General features: G+C 41.6%; 2 protein-coding genes and 1 long non-coding RNA gene across 11 annotated transcripts in view; 1 reads left to right on the forward strand and 2 right to left on the reverse strand.

The window, feature by feature from the left end:
* Positions 1-25,943, reverse strand: part of LOC134038948 (NACHT, LRR and PYD domains-containing protein 12-like) — a 223,027-nt gene that overhangs the window by 132,192 nt on the left and 64,892 nt on the right.
* LOC134038997 (uncharacterized) lies at positions 34-2,106 on the reverse strand. Its single transcript, XR_009932719.1, has 4 exons — positions 1,767-2,106; positions 1,606-1,681; positions 1,444-1,498; positions 34-1,150 (listed from the first exon to the last, which is right to left on the reverse strand). It is a non-coding gene; the product is annotated as an uncharacterized LOC134038997 (long non-coding RNA).
* Positions 17,726-25,943, forward strand: part of LOC134038951 (NACHT, LRR and PYD domains-containing protein 3-like) — a 201,505-nt gene continuing 193,287 nt past the window's right edge. For 2 of the 9 annotated variants that reach the window (XM_062484638.1, XM_062484650.1), the window contains exons 1-7: positions 17,730-18,394; positions 18,518-18,634; positions 20,033-20,149; positions 21,347-21,463; positions 22,661-22,777; positions 23,975-24,091; positions 25,289-25,405. In XM_062484638.1, the coding sequence (XP_062340622.1) occupies positions 20,079-20,149; positions 21,347-21,463; positions 22,661-22,777; positions 23,975-24,091; positions 25,289-25,405 (539 nt within the window). In that variant the 5' untranslated portion in view covers positions 17,730-18,394; positions 18,518-18,634; positions 20,033-20,078. Of the gene's footprint in view, positions 18,395-18,517; positions 18,635-20,032; positions 20,150-21,346; positions 21,464-22,660; positions 22,778-23,974; positions 24,092-25,288; positions 25,406-25,943 lie in introns of all 9 variants that reach the window. The other 7 variants (XM_062484641.1, XM_062484642.1, XM_062484639.1 and 4 more) reach the window with 6 other exon arrangements.

The following is a 25,943-nucleotide window of genomic DNA, read 5'->3' on the forward strand; positions in this document are numbered from 1 at the left end:
AAGAATTCATGAAATTAAATCATTTTTATTGCCTTTAATATCAAGATAATAAATATTTCTTGGCGTGCTCACGGCACACACACATTTTATTGTGTTTACTTTTTGGGAAGGCAAGGTTAATCATGGAAAACATCTGCCATTGAAAGTTAAAGATGCACAAACATTAACATAAAATAATCTCAATCATAAAACGTACCATTAAAAGTGAAAATTAAAGAACAGATCTTATTTTATCTCAATCCTGAAGCATTACACATTTCTGCAAGTAGACATAAAAATAAAACCTGTCTACTTTCTCTCTGATTATATCCAAAACATCATTGTCTCTGTAAATTCTTTGGATGAGTACATCTTCCTCAGCCGAGACTACAAAATCACACCAACTAATTCCCGTTATTAGCATCTGCCCCTGTACTTGCCAGTAGTAAGCATGCTTTTCTTTTAGCTCCAATTTGCCTGACTTCATTTTGAGATACGGGCAGTCCACATAGCTTTTAACATTTGGGCACTTCATCTCAATCAGCCCAAACTGACATGGCTCTGAAGGGTCAAAGATTAACCCGTCTGGAGACGCCCCCAGCCAAGGAGCGTCAGGATGAATTACCAATCCACAGGGGTAGTGGTTGACCCTTTTCATTTGGCAATATTCCCAAATAGCATCTGCCTCTAATTCGAGCCCCCTCTTCATAGCTGCCGTCTGACGTGTCCCTTGCAGTATCCGGTTAGCCAGACCTTCTTCAGAGTTCTCTCCAACCAGGCAGATCTCCCTGAAACGTGACTCCGTCAATCTATGCCTCCTTAGCTGATGCCATTCAGTACATGAACTTTGTGCTCTGGTAGCACATTCAAATTTGTGCACCATGTCCCAGGTGACCTCCAGACTCCTATGGTGTAGCTGTTGTGGTTCAGTACAGACAAACATGCAACTTGATGGCTGTAGGCAGTAATTCTGAAGAGGCATAGATGGACGTGGTGGGGCAGCATGGAAGGACAGATCTCTCTTTGCTGTTGCTGGTTGTTGGTAGGACAATGGACTTCCGGCTTGAACCTTGCCAAGGGCAGAGTCAACCAGGGGAATTTCACAGCTAATGCTCATGCTGCAGATCATCGGCGCCTCCGCTGTAGAAAAATCTTTATACGCCTCTGTCACCTAGGGATGTAATAATATAATGATTAGCAATATCAAACTAAATGATTATACCATACATTTTCATGGCCACAATATGTTGCGCATCATGCACAACGCCAGACACCATTACAAATAAGTTCATAATAAAGAACCCTTGTGTAAACATTTATTTTGTTTCAGTTCAATCAATTATTTCTTCAAAAGCAGAATACTTGTTTGTATAATTGATGGGTCATAGTACATTTAATCAAAAGGAGAGGAAAAAGAAAATCATGAAATACTAGTATATTGTTTGATATGAAATCCCTACTAACCCGAAGGACAGTAAGATCAGGCAATTCCCCACTGAGGCCTTTGTAGAGTGTGCTCCTGTGTGGAAAATAACACTTTCATGAGTGGAAAGTGGCATATCCACACAGGTATTTTAATTCAAACAGGCAACATATTGGAATACATCGACAATATTCAGGTTTTACCTTACACCATCTTTGCTCTACACTTTGGTTTAGCAGAAAGCACAGCCATCTTATCCACAGGGCCTGGCTTTACACCCTATCAAGTTAAGCACAATACAGTTAGAAGTTAAATATAGTTAGAAAATATATCCAACAGCTCTGTAATTACAGTGCAAACTTACCAAAGTTCTGGGCTTGTGCCACTGCTGTTCTCCTTCAGTACAGCTTAGCACAGGAGGGACCACTGGCACCTTCAGCTGAGAGTAATGTGCTGACTGGAACAGCAAAGCGACACAGTGGTTGCATAAAGCTGCTCCATCAACACATGTGCAGCTGTGATGAAGCAGCTCCACAGGACTGGAATCTTTCAGTACCACCTGCGTAAGTAAAATGTCATAGTAAATACTTATTTATCTTAGCTTGGTCACTGTTTAACCATTCTTTTAGGACACAATCTTGTTTTTACAATATTTTCTATATCTAATATTCTAGAATCACAGATCAAATGTCATGTATTTCTATATGTTGGATTAGAGTATGTTGTATAATATGCCAACTGCATTAAATCAACATCCATAATCGTTTTTCTTTGAAACATGATAGCCTAATACCTTAAACACAAGATTGCATCTTAAATGAATGACAGTTGGGGAAAACTTGAATAAGAACACATTTAACCCGGAGGGGATCAGCTAGGTAAACTTACCTGCCTAATGAAGATCATTATATTTGAGAGTTATAATAAACGTAAATGACCTTAGCTAAATCCCCAGGAACTTTAGGAACGCCGGGTTATTAAAGTAACAAGCTTATAAGTGTTGGCTGAACCTGAACTTGAATTTATCAATCCTAACTTCACCATACACTTAAACTGTGAGGTTTCTCAGCTTTCCTCATGGACCTGTAGCACAATGCCCTGACCACGACTTCCCCTGTGTCCTGATCTTTATTAGAAACTGAGAGGGGCAGAAATACAAATGATAATACATAAAAACGGACAGTTAGCGTTTAAAATAAAGAAAAACAAGCTTCTATACTACACTAAAAATTAACACATCGCTAACTAGCTTAGCCGCTAGCCGGCCGGAACACCACATTAAATTACTTACCCTCATAGTTGTGCAGATAACTGGATATGTAAAGTTTGAATCCCTTGTCCCGCTTGCTTGTTGGAGCAGGGGAACAAGCATTTACGATGCGATGGACGTCACTGACGCTTATTTTAGGCAGGTCTTGGAGACATCTACTAAAGCCGGACATTTTGGCAAAGCGGGTGATCGCCTCCAGTAAACCGGAAACTGATTTGCCGAATTTGGGCTACAGCGGAAGTTCGTCAGTACGATTGTGCACGGAGCCTATTGGGTGTGCTTTGCCTTCGGCAAGGGCACAACCTTTGTTCTCTCACATATATATTTATTGTGAGAACGCTGTTAAGCATTCTCACTATTGTTTTTCAACTTCTTAGTTCTTCCGCTGGTTTTTTGGCCTTTAACTAGTCCTGCATACTTTCACCGATTCCTACAATTTTTGTATCAAAACATTCAGCTCCTTCAGGAGATGTTGGCTATGACGTTTGGTATTTCTCACTTTTATACTTTTTAAGACATTAAGGTTTTTGTGCAAATTATTCTCCCATTAAAAGTAATGGTAAATCCTTTCAAATCATTAAAAAGCTTCCTCCTCTTTCAAACGTAACTACTTCAGCATACTTTCAGCTAGAGACACCATTCAACCTTTAAAATGTTCACAAGACATTCAGCTATTCCCAAATGATTCAGCTTTTTCAAATATTCAGCCAATTTTGAATTATGACAGTTTGAAATACATTAAAATGTTTGCTCCTTCTTGATTTTTATGAATGAGCAGCAAGCAGAGTGGCACACTGCTGGCTGCTCTTTTTCTGATATTCAACTAAATTGTCAAACAAATTCCTCTAACGTTCATATAGTTTAACGTACAGAAACAAGATATACCTTAAAATGTAGGAAAAATTGTCCTCTTTCAGCCAATGTAACTACTAAAGAGCTCACATTTACAGATTTTCAGCTATGAGCCTTGAAGCGAGAGCAGCCTTTCAAATTCTCTCACTAACTTCAATGGAGAGGTGGGTAAAATCCGTCAGAGAAAGCAGGAAGGAAGACGATTTCGAAACTGCCGGTAGAGACATATTTCTGACGCACAGATATATAAAGGACATCTCTAGTTTCGGCAGAGTCTTGGGTCTCGGAAAATATGCTCATTTTATTGATTGGACGTGTAGTTTTTCGTCTAGGTCAACTTGTTTGAGGTGTGGATGCTAGGTAAATGTTCGTTTTTCTCTCTGCCTAGCTCGTTAGCTATCACAGCTGCGCCATCACCGTGGCAACCAAACAAACAAGCACCAGGAAAGCAAAAGGAACACGTTTTTGAAACTGCAGGTAGAGTCGTATTTCTGACTGCACAGACATATAAAGAATATATATGGTTTCGGCAGAGTCTTGGGTCTCGGAAAATATCCTTATATTTTGGATTGGACGTACAGTTTTGCGTCTAGGTTATCTTGTTTGAGGTGTGGATTCTAGCTACATTTCTCTTATTCTCTGCCCTCAGCGCGTTAGCAATCATAGCTGCACCATCACCGTAACGACAGACACGCACCACTCAGTCTCTCACACAGGTGATTGGTACGTTTACTTGACCATGAGAAACCCGATTACTAGCAATTGTCGGTTTATGCCATACGATTACTCCATTTACATGTGTAATTGGGTGTGCTCAAGCCTTCGGCGAGAGCACAACCTTTGTTCTCTCACATATATATATATTTATTTATTGTTTATTTTCGCCCCCCTAAGGATCAGTCAATATTTGGACTACATACACAACGGCGGTGTCAAAAGGTTCGTCTTGGTAGCGATTGCGTTGGTTGTATTTTTATTTACGTTCAGTTGCATGGTTTAAGTAGAAATTGCGTTTTTGTGGTGAAAAGTGAAGCTAACGGTGGCTAATTTTCTAGCCACAGTCACTGACGTTACTAACGTCACTAACGTCACGAAAACACGCGTGACTACCTGTAGCAGAACATTCGTTTCACATCTGTTAACTTGGGGGATAGCTAGGCGAACTATAGCTTTACTGCAAGGCAGCTGCAGGAACGCCACAAGCAAAGAGCCCAGGGTGATAACTATTTACTCATTGGGTGTGCTCAAGCCTTCGGCGAGAGCACAACCTTTGTTCTCTCACATATATATTATTATTGGGTGTGCTTCGCCTTCGGCAAGGGCACAACCTTTGTTCTCTCACATATATATTATTTTTATTATTCTTTTTGCCCCCCTAAAACTCAGTCAATATTTGGCCTACATAGACAACCTAGGTGTCAAAAGTTTCGTCTTGGTAGCGATTGAGTTGCTTATATTGGGATTTACGTTCCGTTGCATGGTTTAAGTGGAAATTAAGTTTTTGTGGCGAAAAGTGAAGCTAACGGTGGCTAACTTGCTAGCCAGAGTCAATGACGCTACCTACGTCACTAACGTCACGAAAACTCGCGTGACTACCTCTAGCAGAACATTAGTTTAGCAGCTCGTTAACTTCTGGGAGATAGCTAAGCTAACTGCTTTACTGCAAGGCAGCTGCAGAAACGCCACAAGCAAAGAGGCCAGGGTGATAACTATTTACTAATTTTACTTTGTGATATGACACACAATTGTGACGTGTAATGTACAATATAAGCTGATTTTATTAAGGAAGTACATCTACTTTAGGAAACAGTAGTCTACTATGTCACTGAAGTATTAGCATCATGACATTAGCCTCTGTTGCCCGGGCAACACATACTACAGTGGTCTATGATGTAGCGTTATCTGTTTTCAATCTTAAAATAAACATTCCTCACATATACATTTTCGTTGTAGGGTTTATTCTGACATTAGTAAACAATTTGTTGGTGAAATTACCATTACCTGTGGTTTCAAACCAGTGTAGCTAACTGCAACGCTGTAGCTTACGTGAGACGCACTACAAAAACATCTACACTACACAGCTGTTTAGGAAATCAAACGGCGACAGAACATGTTCGGCACTCCCCTTACTTAAATCAAAAGTCTATCTAACTACTAACCTGAACTTCATTGCCACAGCCTAAACGTTGTCAATCTGTTCATGAAAATAATTAATTTCAGCTTAAACCGTACAACGGAACGTTAAATCCAATTCAACCAACGCAATCGCTACCAAGACGAACACAGCAGTAGTCTAGTAGTGTACCGTAGTAGTACAATTTACCGGGGCAGCTTCTCCACACAGGGCTATATCGCATTTTGCGTTGTTACTGACAATGATCGCTACCAGTAAGCTTTTTATGAATGAGCGATTTTCCACTAAATAAATGTCAAGCTTATTTACGTTTTTGGGGGCATATTTTCAGTTAGCAGATGGTACTGTTTGAATCGCGATTCCATCTTCTACTGCCGGTAACGTCGTAGAATAATCTTCAAAGGGGGTTCTTTATTAATGAATGAATGCAATGAGTAGGCTAAATGCCTGAAAATATCATGAGAAGGGAAAAACTTAAAATGACGTTTAAGTCATAGAGATTAGGTCCATTTTTACACCGGTCTGCCAAATGTATTTGTTTTGATTCAACGATGAGGCTGCCTCTTGCAGGGGAAATGAGAAGACATCTATTTCATTCTACACTTCACTCGTATTTTCAGTTGTAAATGAGCAGCAAAAAAAAAATGTCATTCAAAAACGGACCCCTGTGCAACCGACGCAAGCAAGCACACCCTACAATTTTCCCAGAAATGTTACCCTCTCTAGTTTTACTTTGTGATGTGAAACACAATTATGAAATGTAATGTACAATATTAGCTGATATTATTAAGGAAGTAGGCCCACATCTACTTTTGGAAACGGTAGTCTACTATTTCACTGAAGCATTAGCATCATGACATTAGCCTCTGTTGCCCGGGCAACACATACTACAGTGGTCTATCATGCATCTGTTTTCAATCTTTAAAATAAACATTCCTCACAAATACATTTTTGGTGTAGGATTTATGACATTTCATTACAAGTTTCATTACAAGTGAACTGATCATTACCTGAGGTTTCAAACCAGTGTTGCTCACTGCAACGCTGTAGCCTACGCGAGACACTACAAAAACATCTACACAGCTGTAGGAAGTCAAACGGCGACAGAACATGTTCGGCACTCCCCTTACTTAAATCAAAAGTCTAACTACTAACCTGAACTTCATTGCAACAGCCTAAAAGTTGTCAATCTGTTCATGAAAATAATTTATTTCAGCCTAAACCGTACAACGGAACGTTAAATCCAATTCAACCAACGCAATCGCTACCAAGACAAACACAGCAGTAGTCTACTAGTACTGTACCGTAGTAGTACAATTTACCGGGGCAGCTTCTCCACACAGGGCTATATCGCATTTTGCGTTGTTACTGACAATGATCGCTACCAGTGAGCTTTTTATGAATGAGCGATTTTCCACTAAATAAATGTCAAGCTTATTTACGTTTTGGGGGGCATATTTTCAGTTAGCAGATGGGACTGTCTGAATCGCGATTCCATCTTCTACTGCCGGGTAACGTCAAAGAATAATCTTCAAAGGGGGTTCTTTATTAATGAATGAATGCAATGAGTAGGCTAAATGCCTGAAAATATCACGAGAAGGGAAAAACTTAAAATGACGTTTAAGTCATAGAGATTAGGTCCATTTTTACACCGGTCTGCCAAATTTATTCGTTTTGATTCAACGACGAGGCTGCCTCTTGCAGGGGAAATGAGAAGACATCTATTTCATTCTACACTTCACTCGTATTTTCAGTTGTAAATGAGCAGAAAAAAAAAGAGCTTTTAAATCTATGTAATCTTTATAAATAATAAGTATGCATTTTCATATAAAATATACAGAAATCAGTTGTAAAAATGTCATTCAAAAACGGACCCCTGTGCAACCGACGCAAGCAAGCACACCCTACAATTTCCCCAGAAATTGTACCCTCTCTAGTTAGTTATGCGATTACTCAATAAGCGCATCTACATGATTCTTTTTATTAATTGTTGTATGCTCCACGGACAAAACTTGCACCATCATCCTTCTGCAACAAAGTGTCGCCGTGTCTTCCTGTATCGGCCCTACTGCTGTATGTTTCATTCCATCAACACATTGAATCCTACTAAGAAAGCCGAGTAAACGCACTCAATGGTAGGCTACATCTGCTACTTCTATTACTATCCCAACTATAATTTCAGCTGTTAAAACAATAATATTCTTGTTACGACTAGCTAGCCTACTTCTTCTGTTTAACAGTTCAGCTTTCAGCTTCTCCCGCATTGTAGGCTATTTTAGCTCATAGCTTTGTTAGATGATGCAGTTCAGCTTCCACACTGCCTCTTTTGTGTCACTCACACATTTTTGAAATTCATTTCAGCTTGCGGGTATTTTCTCATTTCTCACTTTTATACTTTTTAAAATATAAAGGTTTTTGTGCAAATTATTCTCCCTTTAAAAGTAATGGTAAATCCTTTCAAATCATTGTTGGAATGCTGCTCCAGCCCCTTTCAAAAATACCTTTCGGTTGCTTTGAAGCTTCAGCTTATAACTTTCTACTAAATTTTCACTTTTCAGCTTTTTTAGCATGGTCATCTATCCCCATTCAGGTTTTCAGCATTCTCACTGCTGTTTCGCAGGAACAGCCTTTCTAGTTCTATTATTTATTTTCGCCCCCCTAAGGATCAGTCAATATTTGGACTACATACACAACGGCGGTGTCAAAAGGTTCGTCTTGTTAGCGATTGCGTTGGTTGTATTTTTATTTACGTTCCGTTGCATGGTTTAAGTAGAAATTGCGTTTTTGTGGTGAAAAGTGAAGCTAACGGTGGCTAATTTGCTAGCCACAGTCACTGACGTTACTAACGTCACTATGTCACTAACGTCACGAAAACACGCGTGACTACCTGTAGCAGAACATTCGTTTCGCATCTGTTAACTTGGGGGATAGCTAGGCTAACTATAGCTTTACTGCAAGGCAGCTGCAGAAACGCCACAAGCAAAGAGGCCAGGGTGATAACTATTTACTCATTTTACTTTGTGATGTGAAACACAATTATGTAATGTACAATATTAGCTGATATTATTAAGGAAGTAGGCCCACATCTACTTTCGGAAACGGTAGTCTACTATTTCACTGAAGCATTAGCATGACATTAGCCTCTGTTGCCCGGGCAACACATACTACAGTGGTCTATGATGCATCTGTTTTCAATCGTTAAAATAAACATTCCTCACAAATACATTTTTGTTGTAGGATTTATTATGACATTACATTACAAGTAAACGATTTGTGGGTGAAATTATCATTACCTGTGGTTTCAAACCAGTGTTGCTCACTGCAACGCTGTAGCCTACGCGAGACACTACAAAAACATCTACACAGCTGTAGGAAGTCAAACAGCGACAGAACATGTTCGGCACTCCCCTTACTTAAATCAAAAGTCTATCTAACTGCTAACCTTAACTTCATTGCCACAGCCTAAACTTTGTCAATCTGTTCATGAAAATAATTAATTTCATCCTAAACCGTAGAACGGAACGTTAAATCCAATTCAACCAACGCAATCGCTACCAAGACGAACACAGCAGTAGTCTACTGTACTGTAGACTTTCAGTGCCCCAGTCCCAGACACCCTCTGTCCCCCCCACAAACACCTTTTAGAAGGGCTCTCTTTCAGTGCCCCAGTCCCAGACACCCTCTGTCCCCCCCACAAACACCTTTTAGAAGGGCTCTCTTTCAGTGCTCCAGTCCCAGACACCCTCTGTCCTCCCCACAAACACCTTTTAGAAGGGCTCTCTGTCAGTGCCCCAGTCCCAGACACCCTCTGTCCCCCCCACAAACACCTTTTAGAAGGGCTCTCTTTCAGTGCTCCAGTCCCAGACACCCTCTGTCCCCCCCACAAACACCTTTTAGAAGGGCTCTCTTTCAGTGCTCCAGTCCCAGACACCCTCTGTCCCCCCCACAAACACCTTTTAGAAGGGCTCTCTTTCAGTGCCCCAGTCCCAGACACCCTCTGTCCCCCCCACAAACACCTTTTAGAAGGGCTCTCTTTCAGTGCCCCAGTCCCAGACACCCTCTGTCCCCCCCACAAACACCTTTTAGAAGGGCTCTCTTTCAGTGCCCCAGTCCCAGACACCCTCTGTCCCCCCCACAAACACCTTTTAGAAGGGCTCTCTTTCAGTGCCCCAGTCCCAGACACCCTCTGTCCCCCCCACAAACACCTTTTAGAAGGGCTCTCTTTCAGCTGTTAGGAAGGAGCTGGAAGCTGCAGGTAACTCACACAAACATGAAATGTTCCATATACAGGTCCATAAATATTTGGACATTGACACAATTTTCATCATTTTGGCTCTGTATACCACCACAATGGATTTGAAATGAAACAATCAAGATGTGCTTTAAGTGCAGACTTTCAGCTTTAATTTCAGGGTATTTACATCCAAATCAGGTGAACGGTGTAGGAATTACAATACATTTTATATGTGCCCCCCCCCTTTTTAAGGGACCAAAAGTAATTGGTCTTAAACTTAATTTCCACTTAAACCATACAACGGAACGTAAATCCCAATAGAAGCTACTCAATCGCTACCAAGACGAAACTTTTGACACCTAGGTTGTCTATGTAGGCCAAATATTGACTGAGTTTTAGGGGGGCAAAAAGAATAAAAAGAATAATAATAATATATATGTGAGAGAACAAAGGTTGTGCCCTTGCCGAAGGCAAAGCACACCCAACTAGAGAGGGTACAATTTCTGGGGAAATTGTAGGGTGTGCTTGCTTGCGTCGGTTGCACAGGGGTCTGTATATTTTATATAAAAATGCATAGGGCCTACTTATTATTTATAAAGATTACATAGATTTAAAAGCATCTTTTTTTTGCTGCTTATTTACAACTCAAAATACGAGTGAAGTGTAGAATGAAATATGATGTCTTCTCATTTCCCCTGCAAGAGGCAGCCTCATAGCTGAATCAAAACGAATACATTTGGCAGACCGGTGTAAAAATGGACCTAATCTCTATGACTTAAACGTCCTTTTAAGTTTTCCCTTCTCGTGCATAGGGCCTACTTATTATTTATAAAGATTACATAGATTTAAAAGCATCTTTTGTTTGCTGCTTATTTACAACTCAAAATACGAGTGAAGTGTAGAATGAAATATGATGTCTTCTCATTTCCCCTGCAAGAGGCAGCCTCATAGCTGAATCAAAACGAATACATTTGGCAGACCGGTGTAAAAATGGACCTAATCTCTATGACTTAAACGTCCTTTTAAGTTTTCCCTTCTCGTGATATTTTAGCATTTAGCCTACTCATATTGCATTCTTTCATTAATAAAGAACCCCCTTTGAAGATTATTCTACGACGTTACCGGCAGAAGATAGACTCGCGATTCAAACAGTACCATCTGCTAACTGAAAATATGCCCCCAAAAACGTAAATAAACTTGACATTTATTTAGTGGAAAATCGCTCCTTCATAAAAAGCTCACTGGTAGCGATCATTGTCAGTAACAACGCAAAATGCGATATAGCCCTGTGTGGAGAAGCTGCCCCTGTAAATTCTACTACGGTACAGTACTAGACTACTGCTGTGTTCGTCTTGGTAGCGATTGCGTTGGTTGAATTCGATTTAACGTTCCGTTGTACGGTTTAGGCTGAAATAAATTATTTTCATGAACAGATTGACAAAGTTTAGGCTGTGGCAATGAAGTTCAGGTTAGTAGTCAGATAGTTTCACCTATTGAAAGACTTTTGGTTTAAGTAAGGGGAGTGCCGAACATGTTCTGTCGCCGTTTGACTTCCTACAGCTGTGTCGATGTTTTTGTAGTGTCTCGCGTAGGCTACAGCGTTGCAGTGAGCAACACTGGTTTGAAACCACAGGTAATGATAATTTCACCCACAAATCATTTACTTGTAATGTAATGTCATAATAAATCCTCCAACGAAAATGTATTTGTGAGGAATGTTTATTTTAATGATTGAAAACAGATGCATCATAGACCACTGTAGTATGTGTTGCCCGGGTAACAGAGGCTAATGTCATGCTAATGCCTCAGTGAAATAGTAGACTACCGTTTCCGAAAGTAGGTGTGGGCCTACTTCCTTAATAATATCAGCTAATATTGTACATTACATTTTACAATTGTGTTTCACATCACAAAGTAAAATAAGTAAATAGTTATCACCCTGGCCTCTTTGCTTGTGGCGTTTCTGCAGCTGCCTAGCAGTAAAGCTATAGTTAGCCTAGCTATCCCCCAAGTTAACAGATGCGAAACGAATGTTCTGCTACAGGTAGTCACGCGTGTTTTCGTGACGTTAGTGACGTTAGTAACGTCAGTGACTGTGGCTAGCAAATTAGCCACCGTTAGCTTCACTTTTCGCCACAAAAACTTAACTTGAGCCTAAACCATGCAACGGAGCGTAAATCCCAATAGGAGCAACTCAATCGCTACCAAGACGAAACTTTTGACACCTAGGTTGTCTATGTAGGCCAAATATTGACTGAGTTGTAGGGGGGCAAAAAAAATAAAAAAATAAAATAATAATATATATGTGAGAGAACAAAGGTTGTGCCCTTGCCGAAGTCAAAGCACACCCAATTATATTGGTATTGGCATTTTTTGGTCAATGTTTAAACACTGTTCAGTTCCCCATCTTCTGTCCAACAGGGGATTTTGTTTTGGTTGTTTGGCCAATATTAACCCCCTACACTACTTGACATGCTGTGCATCTATCAGATCTTCCCCTCAGTTACTGATCTGCTGTGGTGGATCAAGAGTTGGGATACTTTGTCTCCACAAAGCCTCTCTCACTGGCTCCACAATGCTCTCAGTATCATGGATGAGGGTGTGGGATGTCCTGTGTCACCTGGCATTGTGGTGGAAATTCGGACGATACTGGGTGACGATACTATAATACACACTACACACACACCTGCCTCTCTATCTCCCTTTGTCTCTCCATCTCTCTGCATAATACACACTACACACACACCTGCCTCTCTCTCTCCCTTTGTCTCTCCATCTCTCTGCATAATACACACTACACACACACCTGCCTCTCTCTCTCCCTTTGTCTCTCCATCTCTCTGCATAATACACACTACACACACACCTGCCTCTCTCTCTCCCTTTGTCTCTCCATCTCTCTGCATAATACACACTACACACACACACCTGCCTCTCTCTCTCCCTTTGTCTCTCCATCTCTCTGCATAATACACACTACACACACACCTGCCTCTCTATCTCCCTTTGTCTCTCCATATCTCTGCATAATACACACTACACACACACACCTGCCTCTCTCTCTCCCTTTGTCTCTCCATCTCTCTGCATAATACACACCACACACACCTGCCTCTCTATCTCCCTTTGTCTCTCCATCTCTGTAAGGATGAGATCTCTCAGCAGGCAGGCCGGAAAGAGTCACGACAATTATAAAAAGGGTTGACTCGGTTTTATTAGCTCAACGTCGGATCATGCCACCAATCCACAACAGAGTGGCTAGCATGAGTGACAAAACATGTCTCTCATAAGTCCTTTATAGATGGCTGGACTGTACAAATATAGTTACCACCACAACATCTCCTTAAACGGTACACATTCCACAACTTGATGCACAGAAGAAACTACACACAGGTGATGCAGTCATCAATCATTGCTTGTACTATTCTCTGCATCTTGCACTTAACCTAAGTTGACCAGAGCACATTCCTTGATCTATATGTGTCTTGTCCAAGGCTTGCTCCGTGACCTCTTGACCACAGCAAGAGACAACCTCACACATGTATAGAAAATCTGCGTATCAATCTCTCTGCATAATACACACTACACACACACACCTGCCTCTCTATCTCCCTTTGTCTCTCCATCTCTCTGCTTAATACACACTACACACACACCTGCCTCTCTCTCTCCCTCTGTCTCTGTGCATTACTCTCTCCATCTCTCTGCATAATGGGTGTTACATATGCTACAGTGTACCAGGACACCAGCCTTCAGTAACCCGTCAATAGTTTCCTTATTACTTAACTTTCCCTGTGGGGACATGGAGTACTGGTTCTTCCTAGGTCCTGTCTTGCCTTCTCATAAGATAATCTGCAGTGTTGTGCACGTTCATACCTCTCATGAACTCGTTCAAAGTTCAGTTCATACAAGTAAACATGAATAGTTCACGTTCATAGTTCACCATTTAAATTCTGAACTAGTTCATAGTTCAGTTCATAGTTTTAAGGTGTGTGTTTACCATGTGTAAAAATCCTGCAAAAAATAATAAGGTGCATCAGATGTAGTCGCTGAGTCTGCGTCTCTACTTTCATTTATATGAGACCGAGAGCTGTTGTCTTGGAATACGTTGTTTGGTCAACGTGTGTGCGATGAATCATGGGTAACGTAGAGCGAAGTTGAGTTAGTTGGTTTGGGTTAGGCTACATAGCGGAAAATGTTACGGGCACTGAGCAACGACATGGTGCAAGCATTCGATTTAGACAGCGTCTCTACTCAGGAGAAGGAAAACATTTTAGCTAGACCTCAAATAATATGAACGCGTTCTTTTGAACTCGTTCATGCACAACACTGATAATCTGTATATGTCCTGCTGATTTAATCAGACCAACAACATTTCCTGTCTGCCACAAGGTATCAGAACCCCAGAGAGGGTTTGGTCAAGTTCAGGGGTCACCAGGGAACACACAGAGGTCTGGAGCTTGTCTGGGTTCAGTGGTTACAACATGGCTTTCTGCTGTTATTTCAACATTCCTCTCAAAAAGTCTCTCGGTTGTGCTAGTTTCCACTGTTGGTTAAAGGGAGCTAGATGAGATGGTGCAGACATCTGTCTGACCATGGGCCCCCAAGTCTTGTTGTTCAAAGGGAGTGTTTACCCAGGGTGTCATCCATCAAAGTACTCATCCCATTCAATGCCCCACTCAAAATCTGTGGAGTCAGGGTCATACTTCATGGTACAGTGAAAGTCTTTTAGGTGCAGCATTCCAGGCATTTAATCCTGGTTATAATCCTGTCTCATGTGTCTGCAACAGCCCAACAACCAGTTTTGTGGATTCCAGGAAAGTCCACAGTGATCCCAGTGTTTCCACACAGGATTGTCTTTTTGACTGGGAGGAACATATAAGGGCTGCTTCAGTTCTTAGTTGCCCCTCAGCTGGACACAAAACTAAGACCCATACTGTCAGCAACCAAACCCCAATATATCACCCTGAAAACCTCCCCTCTCTCTCCCTCTGGCCCTCCATGGGCCTGTCCTTCCTCCTTGTGGGTATGGGGCCTGTCCCTGATAGTGTGCTGGTGGTAGAGCACATGGACCCTACTAGGCTGGGGTGCTGGTGGTAGAGCACATGGACCCTACTAGGCTGGGGTGCTGGTGGTAGAGCACATGGACCCTACTAGGCTGGGGTGCTGGTGGTAGAGCACATGGACCCTACTAGGCTGGGGTGCTGGTGGTGCCATACTGGGAGCCTGGTACCTAGCTGGCTGTTGTACATAAAACATGGCTGTTCTGACTGCACACATAGTGTCTAGTTTTTTCTTGACTAGCTGGGAGTTAGTTTTAACCATGTTCTCCTCCTCCTTCTCTTGTCTGTTTTAAATGTGCTGCATAGTGTCTATTGTGTGAAATATTTTTGGAATGCTCAAATCACCAAAGTCAACTGTCTCCCCCAGTTTAAATGTTTTACATTTTTACATGTATTCATTTAGCAGACGCTTTTATCTAAAGCGACTTCCAAGAGAGAGCTTTACAAAGTGCATAGGTCACTGATAACAACAAGATAGCCCCAAAAAACATTATGGGTAAAAAAAACCCACTGCGAGTAGCCAAAACATGAAGCACATATTGTGAACAACCAAAGTAAGTGCCAAAGGGAAGAACCACAAGAGCATGTAGTTAAACAAGTTACAATTAAACAACATGAATCGCTATAAGAGCGAGTGTACCTGTAGAAAATCAAGCAACAGTAAAAAATAAGATGTTACATTTACATTTAGTCATTTAGCAGACGCTCTTATCCAGAGCGACTTACAGAAAGTACATGGACATTCCCCCCGAGGCAAGTAGGGTGAAGTGCCTTGCCCAAGGACACAACATCATTTGACATGGCCGGGAATCGAACTGGCAACCTTCAGATTACTAGCCCGATTCCCTAACCGCTCAACCACCTGACTCCCATGTTCCCATGTTCCAGAGTTACTTCATCTCATTTCCAAGTCACATCTTACAAAAAACTAACTTCTGGCCATGCAGGCATGAGCAGCTTTAGCAAGCAGCATAATGACGGTGGGCCGTGGAGCACTAAGAGGTGTCTAGTGTGTCTGTAACTGTGATCATAGGCTAACATGTGTTAGCAGCACTGTCTAAACAGTCAGTGCTTAAGGACCTCCCACCTGTGTTGATTCACAGGAAGAGGATGTGCTGTGTTATCAGTTAACAGTGGCCAGGGAAGGAGACAGGCTAGGACCTTTGACAACAACACTGCACATGTGTAATCAAGGGTTTAAATGAACATATCAAATGTATATATCCTATTTAGAGTGCTTTGGTCCTCTATAGACTGGGGTTAGCTAGTGTTAACAGCTTTTGATTGTGGGTCAAAGAGATGGCTAGCCTATGACAACCTATGATGACATAAACCTTCATTCAATACACCATCTAGTGTGAACCTGTTCCACTGTTTTCCTCTGTGCATTGATGAATGTTTCATTTGCCCTGTGCAAGAGTATCCTGAGCATGAGAAATACCCTGATCAGAGACAGGGCAGAGAGAGGATGGTTCTGGCAGGGCAGGTGATCAGAGACAGGGCAGAGAGAGGAGGGTTCTGTCAGGGCAGGTGATCAGAGACAGGGCATAGAGAGGAGGGTTCTGGCAGGGCAGGTGATCAGAGACAGGGCAGAGAGAGGAGGGTTCTGGCAGGCCAGGTGATCAGAGACAGGGCAGAGAGAGGAGGGTTCTGGCAGGGCAGGTGATCAGAGACAGGGCATAGAGAGGAGGGTTCTGGCAGGGCAGGTGATCAGAGACAGGCCAGAGAGAGGAGGGTTCTGGCAGGGCAGGGGATCAGAGACAGGACAGAGAGAGGAGGGTTCTGGCAGGGCAGGTGATCAGAGACAGGGCAGAGAGAGGAGGGTTCTGGCAGGGCAGGTGATCAGAGACAGGGCAGAGAGAGGAGGGTTCTGGCAGGGCAGGTGATCAGAGACAGGGCAGAGAGAGGAGGATTCTGGCAGGGCAGGTGATCAGAGACAGGGCAGAGAGAGGAGGGTTCTGGCAGGGCAGGTGATCAGAGACAGGGCAGAGAGAGGAGGGTTCTGGCACGGCAGGTGATGTAGGCTGCAGGTGTAGTTTATCAATAAGGCATTGCTTTTACAATCAATGATGATCAAAGATGATGCCCAATTCCCTTTGGATTATTATCACCAGTTTCAATGTTTATTTGCTCTGATTCTATCAAGGAACTGGAAGAGGATTAGTTAGATCTGTAAAATGATTAACGAGCCATGCTGTTGTTGGTCATTTATAATTCTAAATACTGTAATTACAATGACATTGTTCTGTAAATCCTGTAAACTCTATAAACATAGATATTCATACATCCACACAGACACGTCATTCGTTACTGATCCATCAAGGCTTTCTAAGAGTTAGTGAGTTAGTGCTCAGTACAGCTGATGGTGCAGTATGATGGAGTGAAGCTTGTTGTAAGAGGAAGTGAGGTAGTGCTCAGTACAGCTGATGGTGCAGTATGATGGAGTGGAGCTTGTTGTAAGAGGAAGTGAGGTAGTGCTCAGTACAGCTGATGGAGCAGTATGATGGAGTGGAGCTTGTTGTAAGAGGAAGTGAGGTAGTGCTCAGTACAGCTGATGGAGCAGTATGATGGAGTGGAGCTTGTTGTAAGAGGAAGTGAGGTAGTGCTCAGTACAGCTGATGGTGCAGTATGATGGAGTGGAGCTTGTTGTAAGAGGAAGTGAGGTAGTGCTCAGTACAGCTGATGGTGCAGTATGATGGAGTGGAGCTTGTTGTAAGAGGAAGTGAGGTAGTGCTCAGTACAGCTGATGGTGCAGTATGATGGAGTGGAGCTTGTTGTAAGAGGAAGTGAGGTAGTGCTCAGTACAGCTGATGGTGCAGTATGATGGAGTGGAGCTTGTTGTAAGAGGAAGTGAGGTAGTGCTCAGTACAGCTGATGGTGCAGTATGATGGAGTGGAGCTTGTTGTAAGAGGAAGTGAGGTAGTGCTCAGTACAGCTGATGGTGCAGTATGATGGAGTGGAGCTTGTTGTAAGAGGAAGTGAGGTAGTGCTCAGTACAGCTGATGGAGCAGTATGATGGAGTGGAGCTTGTTGTCTTCTCTGTTGTCTTCTGTTGTCTTATGTCAGTATGAGGTAAATGACTGAGGTACTGAATACATTTTAACTGAGTTGTTTACATCATAGTGGTGTGTTCTTAATGAGGGTATAAAGTTAGTTTTCCTTCCTCTCTTGAGGTAACAGTCTGATAGGGTTGGATTCTAACTGTTGTTTGTTTACAGGTCTACAGGTCTGGCTTCAAAATCCTAATCTGACCCTGAGGAGAGAAATTCTGACTTTGAGAGGGAGGAGGGGGCCCTGCCTCTAAAATGAGTCTCTCTGGGGAGAGAGAGGAAGGGGGCACTGCCTCTAAAATGAGTATCTCTGGGGAGAGAGAGGAAGGGGGCACTGCCTCTAAAATGAGTCTCTCTGGGGAACATGACATGGACACCAAAGCTAAGAGGTAAGATGAGAATCCATACCTGTTCATGACTGTTCTCCATCTCAGAGCTCAGCAGTGATATTATGACATCATCATTAGTCAGAATAAATGAGAGACTGAAGGTCTGTCTCTGTTGTGTTGAAGCCCAATCCAGGAGAGACCAGCCTCACCTGTACCCAGCTGTGTGTCCATGAAGAGTGACAGGTCTATGCTTGAACCTATCAATTTCAAAGCTGGAGGAGGACCTTCTAATTAGGAAGGGTAGGTACTGACCTCTGCTGGTGTTCAATGTTATGTGATGAAGGTGACTGTTGGAAAAATTGAAGATGTAACACATTTATCCTGTATAAGAATGATTCTGTGTTCAGCATTCCTTGTGTGTAGAGAGAGGCCTACCCCCAAATCTGAACTTTGGGTAACACGAGGCATATGTAAACAAGGTGACCTGGGCTGACCACTCTCTCTTACTGGAGAGGCCATAAAAGATGTCTGGCCTTATCTGTGTTGGGTGAATCATATGGTCAAGCTTATAGGGGTCAAAAAGCGCACACACGCACACACTCAAACACGCACACACACACACGCGCGCCAGGTCTATGCAAGGGAGCTGATGAAGAAAAGCCATGGGACATTTGCATGCCTTTGTTTTAACCAATGACTGTAAAGAGCGGTTCTGTTTAAATAGCTAGCTAGCGCAACATGCTAGCAGACAAACTTTGTAGCACAATGGCGTGTGATGTTTTTGTCTCCTTGTTGGCCGGCCGCAAGCAATAAAGCTTTCTTAAACTTGTTCACCAACTGACTGTGCAATGCTTGATAGATTAATATTTCTGACAGTGACATGGAGTTTTTCTGAGCTTGATCGGTCTTAAAAATATTGTTGTTCCAACCAAATGAATCGAATACGAAATAGTATTCATAATCTAAAAGCCTAAATGAGCCCTTTTCTCCATCATGCCACATCCCTACTAAAACACAGGGTTAGAGATGCTGACTGTAGATACTAAAGTATCCCTCATCACATCCCTACTAAAACACAGGGTTAGAGCTGCTGACTGTAGATACTAAAGTATCCCTCATCACATCCCTACTAAAACACAGGGTTAGAGCTGCTGACTGTAGATACTAAAGTATCCCTCATCACATCCCTACTAAAACACAGGGTTAGAGATGCTGACTGTAGATACTAAAGTATCCCTCATCACATCCCTACTAAAACACAGGGTTAGAGATGCTGACAGTAGATACTAAAGTATCCCTCATCACATCCCTACTAAAACACAGGGTTAGAGATGCTGACTGTAGATACTAAAGTATCCCTCATCACATCCCTACTAAAACACAGGGTTAGAGATGCTGACTGTAGATACTAAAGTATCTCTCATCACATCCCTACTAAATAATATAGGAATATTGAGATGCTGACTGCCAGCCTGACTGACATACAGACCATGTGGTAAAGGTTCACAGTGAGAGATACAGAGTAACAACAGGTCTGGAAACCTGCCTTTCTGACTCATTTATGTTGACCAGCAACATTCAAGCCTGGATCTGACAATTCTTATGAATTACTTTAGCAACACATATTGTTGTAATTAATCTGTAGGCTCTACTTTAGTGATTTATGTTTGTAAGACACTTTGTTGTGTTTGTTAACAGGATGAGACAGCAGAGACCAGCCTAACCTGTACCCAGCTGTGTGTCCATGAAGAGTGACAGGTCTATGGATCTACCTATCATGTTCAGTGATGGAGGAGGACCTTCTAATGAGGAAGGGTATGTACTGACCTCTGCTGGTGTTCAATGTTATGTGATGAAGGTGACATGATGTGAAGAAGCCGTCTGTACTGGGACTCAATATTCCTATATTATAATATATTTGTCTGATAATTTATATGTGATTATAGTGATAGTGTTTAAATGTACTTGGGCCCACATGAATCAATGCAACATTACTTATTCCTGTCAGAGCACAACCTGCCAGCCTCAATCCCTACTGTTTATTGTCTTTACTGTCTAATTGTTAAGTGTATACAGTTGGTCAGGCCAGACCCATTAATTGCCAACACCTGTTTGTTGGTAATACTGAACAGTTAAAATGTTTGGAAATAATCCATGAAAGGGGACATGCTGCTCACTGGTAAAGACATTTTTTAAAGTGAAGTAGTAGTATTTATAATGTAAAAGTCCAATGTAGACCTTTTCTTTATCATGTAAAATCTCTACTAAAACACAGGGTTAGAGCTGCTGACTGTAGATACTAAAGTATCCCTCATCACATCCCTACTAAAACACAGGGTTAGAGATGCTGACTGTAGATACTAAAGTATCCCTCATCACATCCCTACTAAAACACAGGGTTAGAGATGCTGACTGTAGATACTAAAGTATCCCTCATCACATCCCTACTAAAACACAGGGTTAGATCTGCTGACTGTAGATACTAAAGTATCCCTCATCACATCCCTACTAAAACACAGGGTTAGATCTGCTGACTGTAGATACTAAAGTATCCCTCATCGCATCCCTACTAAAACACAGGGTTAGAGCTGCTTACTGTAGATACTAAAGTATCCCTCATCACATCCCTACTAAAACACAGGGTTAGAGCTGCTGACTGTAGATACTAAAGTATCCCTCATCACATCCCTACTAAAACACAGGGTTAGAGCTGCTGACTGTAGATACTAAAATATCCCTCATCACATCCCTACTAAAACATAGGGTTAGAGATGCTGACTGCCAGCCTGGCTGACATACAGACCATGTGGTAAAGGTTCACAGTGAGAGATACAGAGTAACAACAGGTCTGGAAACCTGCCTGTCTGACTCATTTATGTTGACCAGCAACATTCAAGCCTGGATCTGACAATTCTTATGAATTACTTTAGCAACACATATTGTTGTAATTAATCTGTAGGCTCTACTTTAGTGATTTATGTTTGTAAGACACTTTGTTGTGTTTGTTGACAGGATGAGACAGCAGAGACCAGCCTCACCTGTACCCAGCTGTGTGTCCATGAAGAGTGACAGGTCTATGGATCTACCTATCATGTTCAGTGATGGAGGAGGACCTTCTAATGAGGAAGGGTATGTACTGACCTCTGCTGGTGTTCAATGTTATGTGATGAAGGTGACATGATGTGAAGAAGCCGTCTGTACTGGGACTCAATATTCCTATATTATAATATATTTGTCTGATAATTTATATGTGATTATAGTGATAGTGTTTAAATGTACTTGGGCCCACATGAATCAATGCAACATTACTTATTCCTGTCAGAGCACAACCTGCCAGCCTCAATCCCTACTGTTTATTGTCTTTACTGTCTAATTGTTAAGTGTATACAGTTGGTCAGGCCAGACCCATTAATTGCCAACACCTGTTTGTTGGTAATACTGAACAGTTAAAATGTTTGGAAATAATCCATGAAAGGGGACATGCTGCTCACTGGTAAAGACAATTTTTAAAGTGAAGTAGTAGTATTTATAATGTAAAAGTCCAATGTAGACCTTTTCTTTATCATGTAAAATCTCTACTAAAACACAGGGTTAGAGCTGCTGACTGTAGATACTAAAGTATCCCTCATCACATCCCTACTAAAACACAGGGTTAGAGATGCTGACTGTAGATACTAAAGTATCCCTCATCACATCCCTACTAAAACACAGGGTTAGAGATGCTGACTGTAGATACTAAAGTATCCCTCATCACATCCCTACTAAAACACAGGGTTAGATCTGCTGACTGTAGATACTAAAGTATCCCTCATCGCATCCCTACTAAAACACAGGGTTAGATCTGCTGACTGTAGATACTAAAGTATCCCTCATCGCATCCCTACTAAAACACAGGGTTAGAGCTGCTGACTGTAGATACTAAAGTATCCCTCATCACATCCCTACTAAAACACAGGGTTAGAGCTGCTGACTGTAGATACTAAAGTATCCCTCATCACATCCCTACTAAAACACAGGGTTAGAGCTGCTGACTGTAGATACTAAAATATCCCTCATCACATCCCTACTAAAACATAGGGTTAGAGATGCTGACTGCCAGCCTGGCTGACATACAGACCATGTGGTAAAGGTTCACAGTGAGAGATACAGAGTAACAACAGGTCTGGAAACCTGCCTGTCTGACTCATTTATGTTGACCAGCAACATTCAAGCCTGGATCTGACAATTCTTATGAATTACTTTAGCAACACATATTGTTGTAATTAATCTGTAGGCTCTACTTTAGTGATTTATGTTTGTAAGACACTTTGTTGTGTTTGTTGACAGGATGAGACAGCAGAGACCAGCCTCACCTGTACCCAGCTGTGTGTCCATGAAGAGTGACAGGTCTATGGATCTACCTATCATGTTCAGTGATGGAGGAGGACCTTCTAATGAGGAAGGGTATGTACTGACCTCTGCTGGTGTTCAATGTTATGTGATGAAGGTGACATGATGTGAAGAAGCCGTCTGTACTGGGACTCAATATTCCTATATTATAATATATTTGTCTGATAATTTATATGTGATTATAGTGATAGTGTTTAAATGTACTTGGGCCCACATGAATCAATGCAACATTACTTATTCCTGTCAGAGCACAACCTGCCAGCCTCAATCCCTACTGTTTATTGTCTTTACTGTCTAATTGTTAAGTGTATACAGTTGGTCAGGCCAGACCCATTAATTGCCAACACCTGTTTGTTGGTAATACTGAACAGTTAAAATGTTTGGAAATAATCCATGAAAGGGGACATGCTGCTCACTGGTAAAGACATTTTTTAAAGTGAAGTAGTAGTATTTATAATGTAAAAGTCCAATGTAGACCTTTTCTTTATCATGTAAAATCTCTACTAAAACACAGGGTTAGAGCTGCTGACTGTAGATACTAAAGTATCCCTCATCACATCCCTACTAAAACACAGGGTTAGAGATGCTGACTGTAGATACTAAAGTATCCCTCATCACATCCCTACTAAAACACAGGGTTAGAGATGCTGACTGTAGATACTAAAGTATCCCTCATCACATCCCTACTAAAACACAGGGTTAGATCTGCTGACTGTAGATACTAAAGTATCCCTCATCACATCCCTACTAAAACACAGGGTTAGATCTGCTGACTGTAGATACTAAAGTATCCCTCATCGCATCCCTACTAAAACACAGGGTTAGAGCTGCTTACTGTAGATACTAAAGTATCCCTCATCACATCCCTACTAAAACACAGGGTTAGAGCTGCTGACTGTAGATACTAAAGTATCCCTCATCACATCCCTACTAAAACACAGGGTTAGAGCTGCTGACTGTAGATACTAAAATATCCCTCATCACATCCCTACTAAAACATAGGGTTAGAGATGCTGACTGCCAGCCTGGCTGACATACAGACCATGTGGTAAAGGTTCACAGTGAGAGATACAGAGTAACAACAGGTCTGGAAACCTGCCTGTCTGACTCATTTATGTTGACCAGCAACATTCAAGCCTGGATCTGACAATTCTTATGAATTACTTTAGCAACACATATTGTTGTAATTAATCTGTAGGCTCTACTTTAGTGATTTATGTTTGTAAGACACTTTGTTGTGTTTGTTGACAGGATGAGACAGCAGAGACCAGCCTCACCTGTACCCAGCTGTGTGTCCATGAAGAGTGACAGGTCTATGGATCTACCTATCATGTTCAGTGATGGAGGAGGACCTTCTAATGAGGAAGGGTATGTACTGACCTCTGCTGGTGTTCAATGTTATGTGATGAAGGTGACATGATGTGAAGAAGCCGTCTGTACTGGGACTCAATATTCCTATATTATAATATATTTGTCTGATAATTTATATGTGATTATAGTGATAGTGTTTAAATGTACTTGGGCCCACATGAATCAATGCAACATTACTTATTCCTGTCAGAGCACAACCTGCCAGCCTCAATCCCTACTGTTTATTGTCTTTACTGTCTAATTGTTAAGTGTATACAGTTGGTCAGGCCAGACCCATTAATTGCCAACACCTGTTTGTTGGTAATACTGAACAGTTAAAATGTTTGGAAATAATCCATGAAAGGGGACATGCTGCTCACTGGTAAAGACAATTTTTAAAGTGAAGTAGTAGTATTTATAATGTAAAAGTCCAATGTAGACCTTTTCTTTATCATGTAAAATCTCTACTAAAACACAGGGTTAGAGCTGCTGACTGTAGATACTAAAGTATCCCTCATCACATCCCTACTAAAACACAGGGTTAGAGATGCTGACTGTAGATACTAAAGTATCCCTCATCACATCCCTACTAAAACACAGGGTTAGAGATGCTGACTGTAGATACTAAAGTATCCCTCATCACATCCCTACTAAAACACAGGGTTAGATCTGCTGACTGTAGATACTAAAGTATCCCTCATCGCATCCCTACTAAAACACAGGGTTAGATCTGCTGACTGTAGATACTAAAGTATCCCTCATCGCATCCCTACTAAAACACAGGGTTAGAGCTGCTGACTGTAGATACTAAAGTATCCCTCATCACATCCCTACTAAAACACAGGGTTAGAGCTGCTGACTGTAGATACTAAAGTATCCCTCATCACATCCCTACTAAAACACAGGGTTAGAGCTGCTGACTGTAGATACTAAAATATCCCTCATCACATCCCTACTAAAACATAGGGTTAGAGATGCTGACTGCCAGCCTGGCTGACATACAGACCATGTGGTAAAGGTTCACAGTGAGAGATACAGAGTAACAACAGGTCTGGAAACCTGCCTGTCTGACTCATTTATGTTGACCAGCAACATTCAAGCCTGGATCTGACAATTCTTATGAATTACTTTAGCAACACATATTGTTGTAATTAATCTGTAGGCTCTACTTTAGTGATTTATGTTTGTAAGACACTTTGTTGTGTTTGTTGACAGGATGAGACAGCAGAGACCAGCCTCACCTGTACCCAGCTGTGTGTCCATGAAGAGTGACAGGTCTATGGATCTACCTATCATGTTCAGTGATGGAGGAGGACCTTCTAATGAGGAAGGGTATGTACTGACCTCTGCTGGTGTTCAATGTTATGTGATGAAGGTGACATGATGTGAAGAAGCCGTCTGTACTGGGACTCAATATTCCTATATTATAATATATTTGTCTGATAATTTATATGTGATTATAGTGATAGTGTTTAAATGTACTTGGGCCCACATGAATCAATGCAACATTACTTATTCCTGTCAGAGCACAACCTGCCAGCCTCAATCCCTACTGTTTATTGTCTTTACTGTCTAATTGTTAAGTGTATACAGTTGGTCAGGCCAGACCCATTAATTGCCAACACCTGTTTGTTGGTAATACTGAACAGTTAAAATGTTTGGAAATAATCCATGAAAGGGGACATGCTGCTCACTGGTAAAGACATTTTTTAAAGTGAAGTAGTAGTATTTATAATGTAAAAGTCCAATGTAGACCTTTTCTTTATCATGTAAAATCTCTACTAAAACACAGGGTTAGAGCTGCTGACTGTAGATACTAAAGTATCCCTCATCACATCCCTACTAAAACACAGGGTTAGAGATGCTGACT

Source organism: Osmerus eperlanus, chromosome 18 (assembly GCF_963692335.1).
Source record: "Osmerus eperlanus chromosome 18, fOsmEpe2.1, whole genome shotgun sequence".
Taxonomy (NCBI): domain Eukaryota; kingdom Metazoa; phylum Chordata; class Actinopteri; order Osmeriformes; family Osmeridae; genus Osmerus; species Osmerus eperlanus.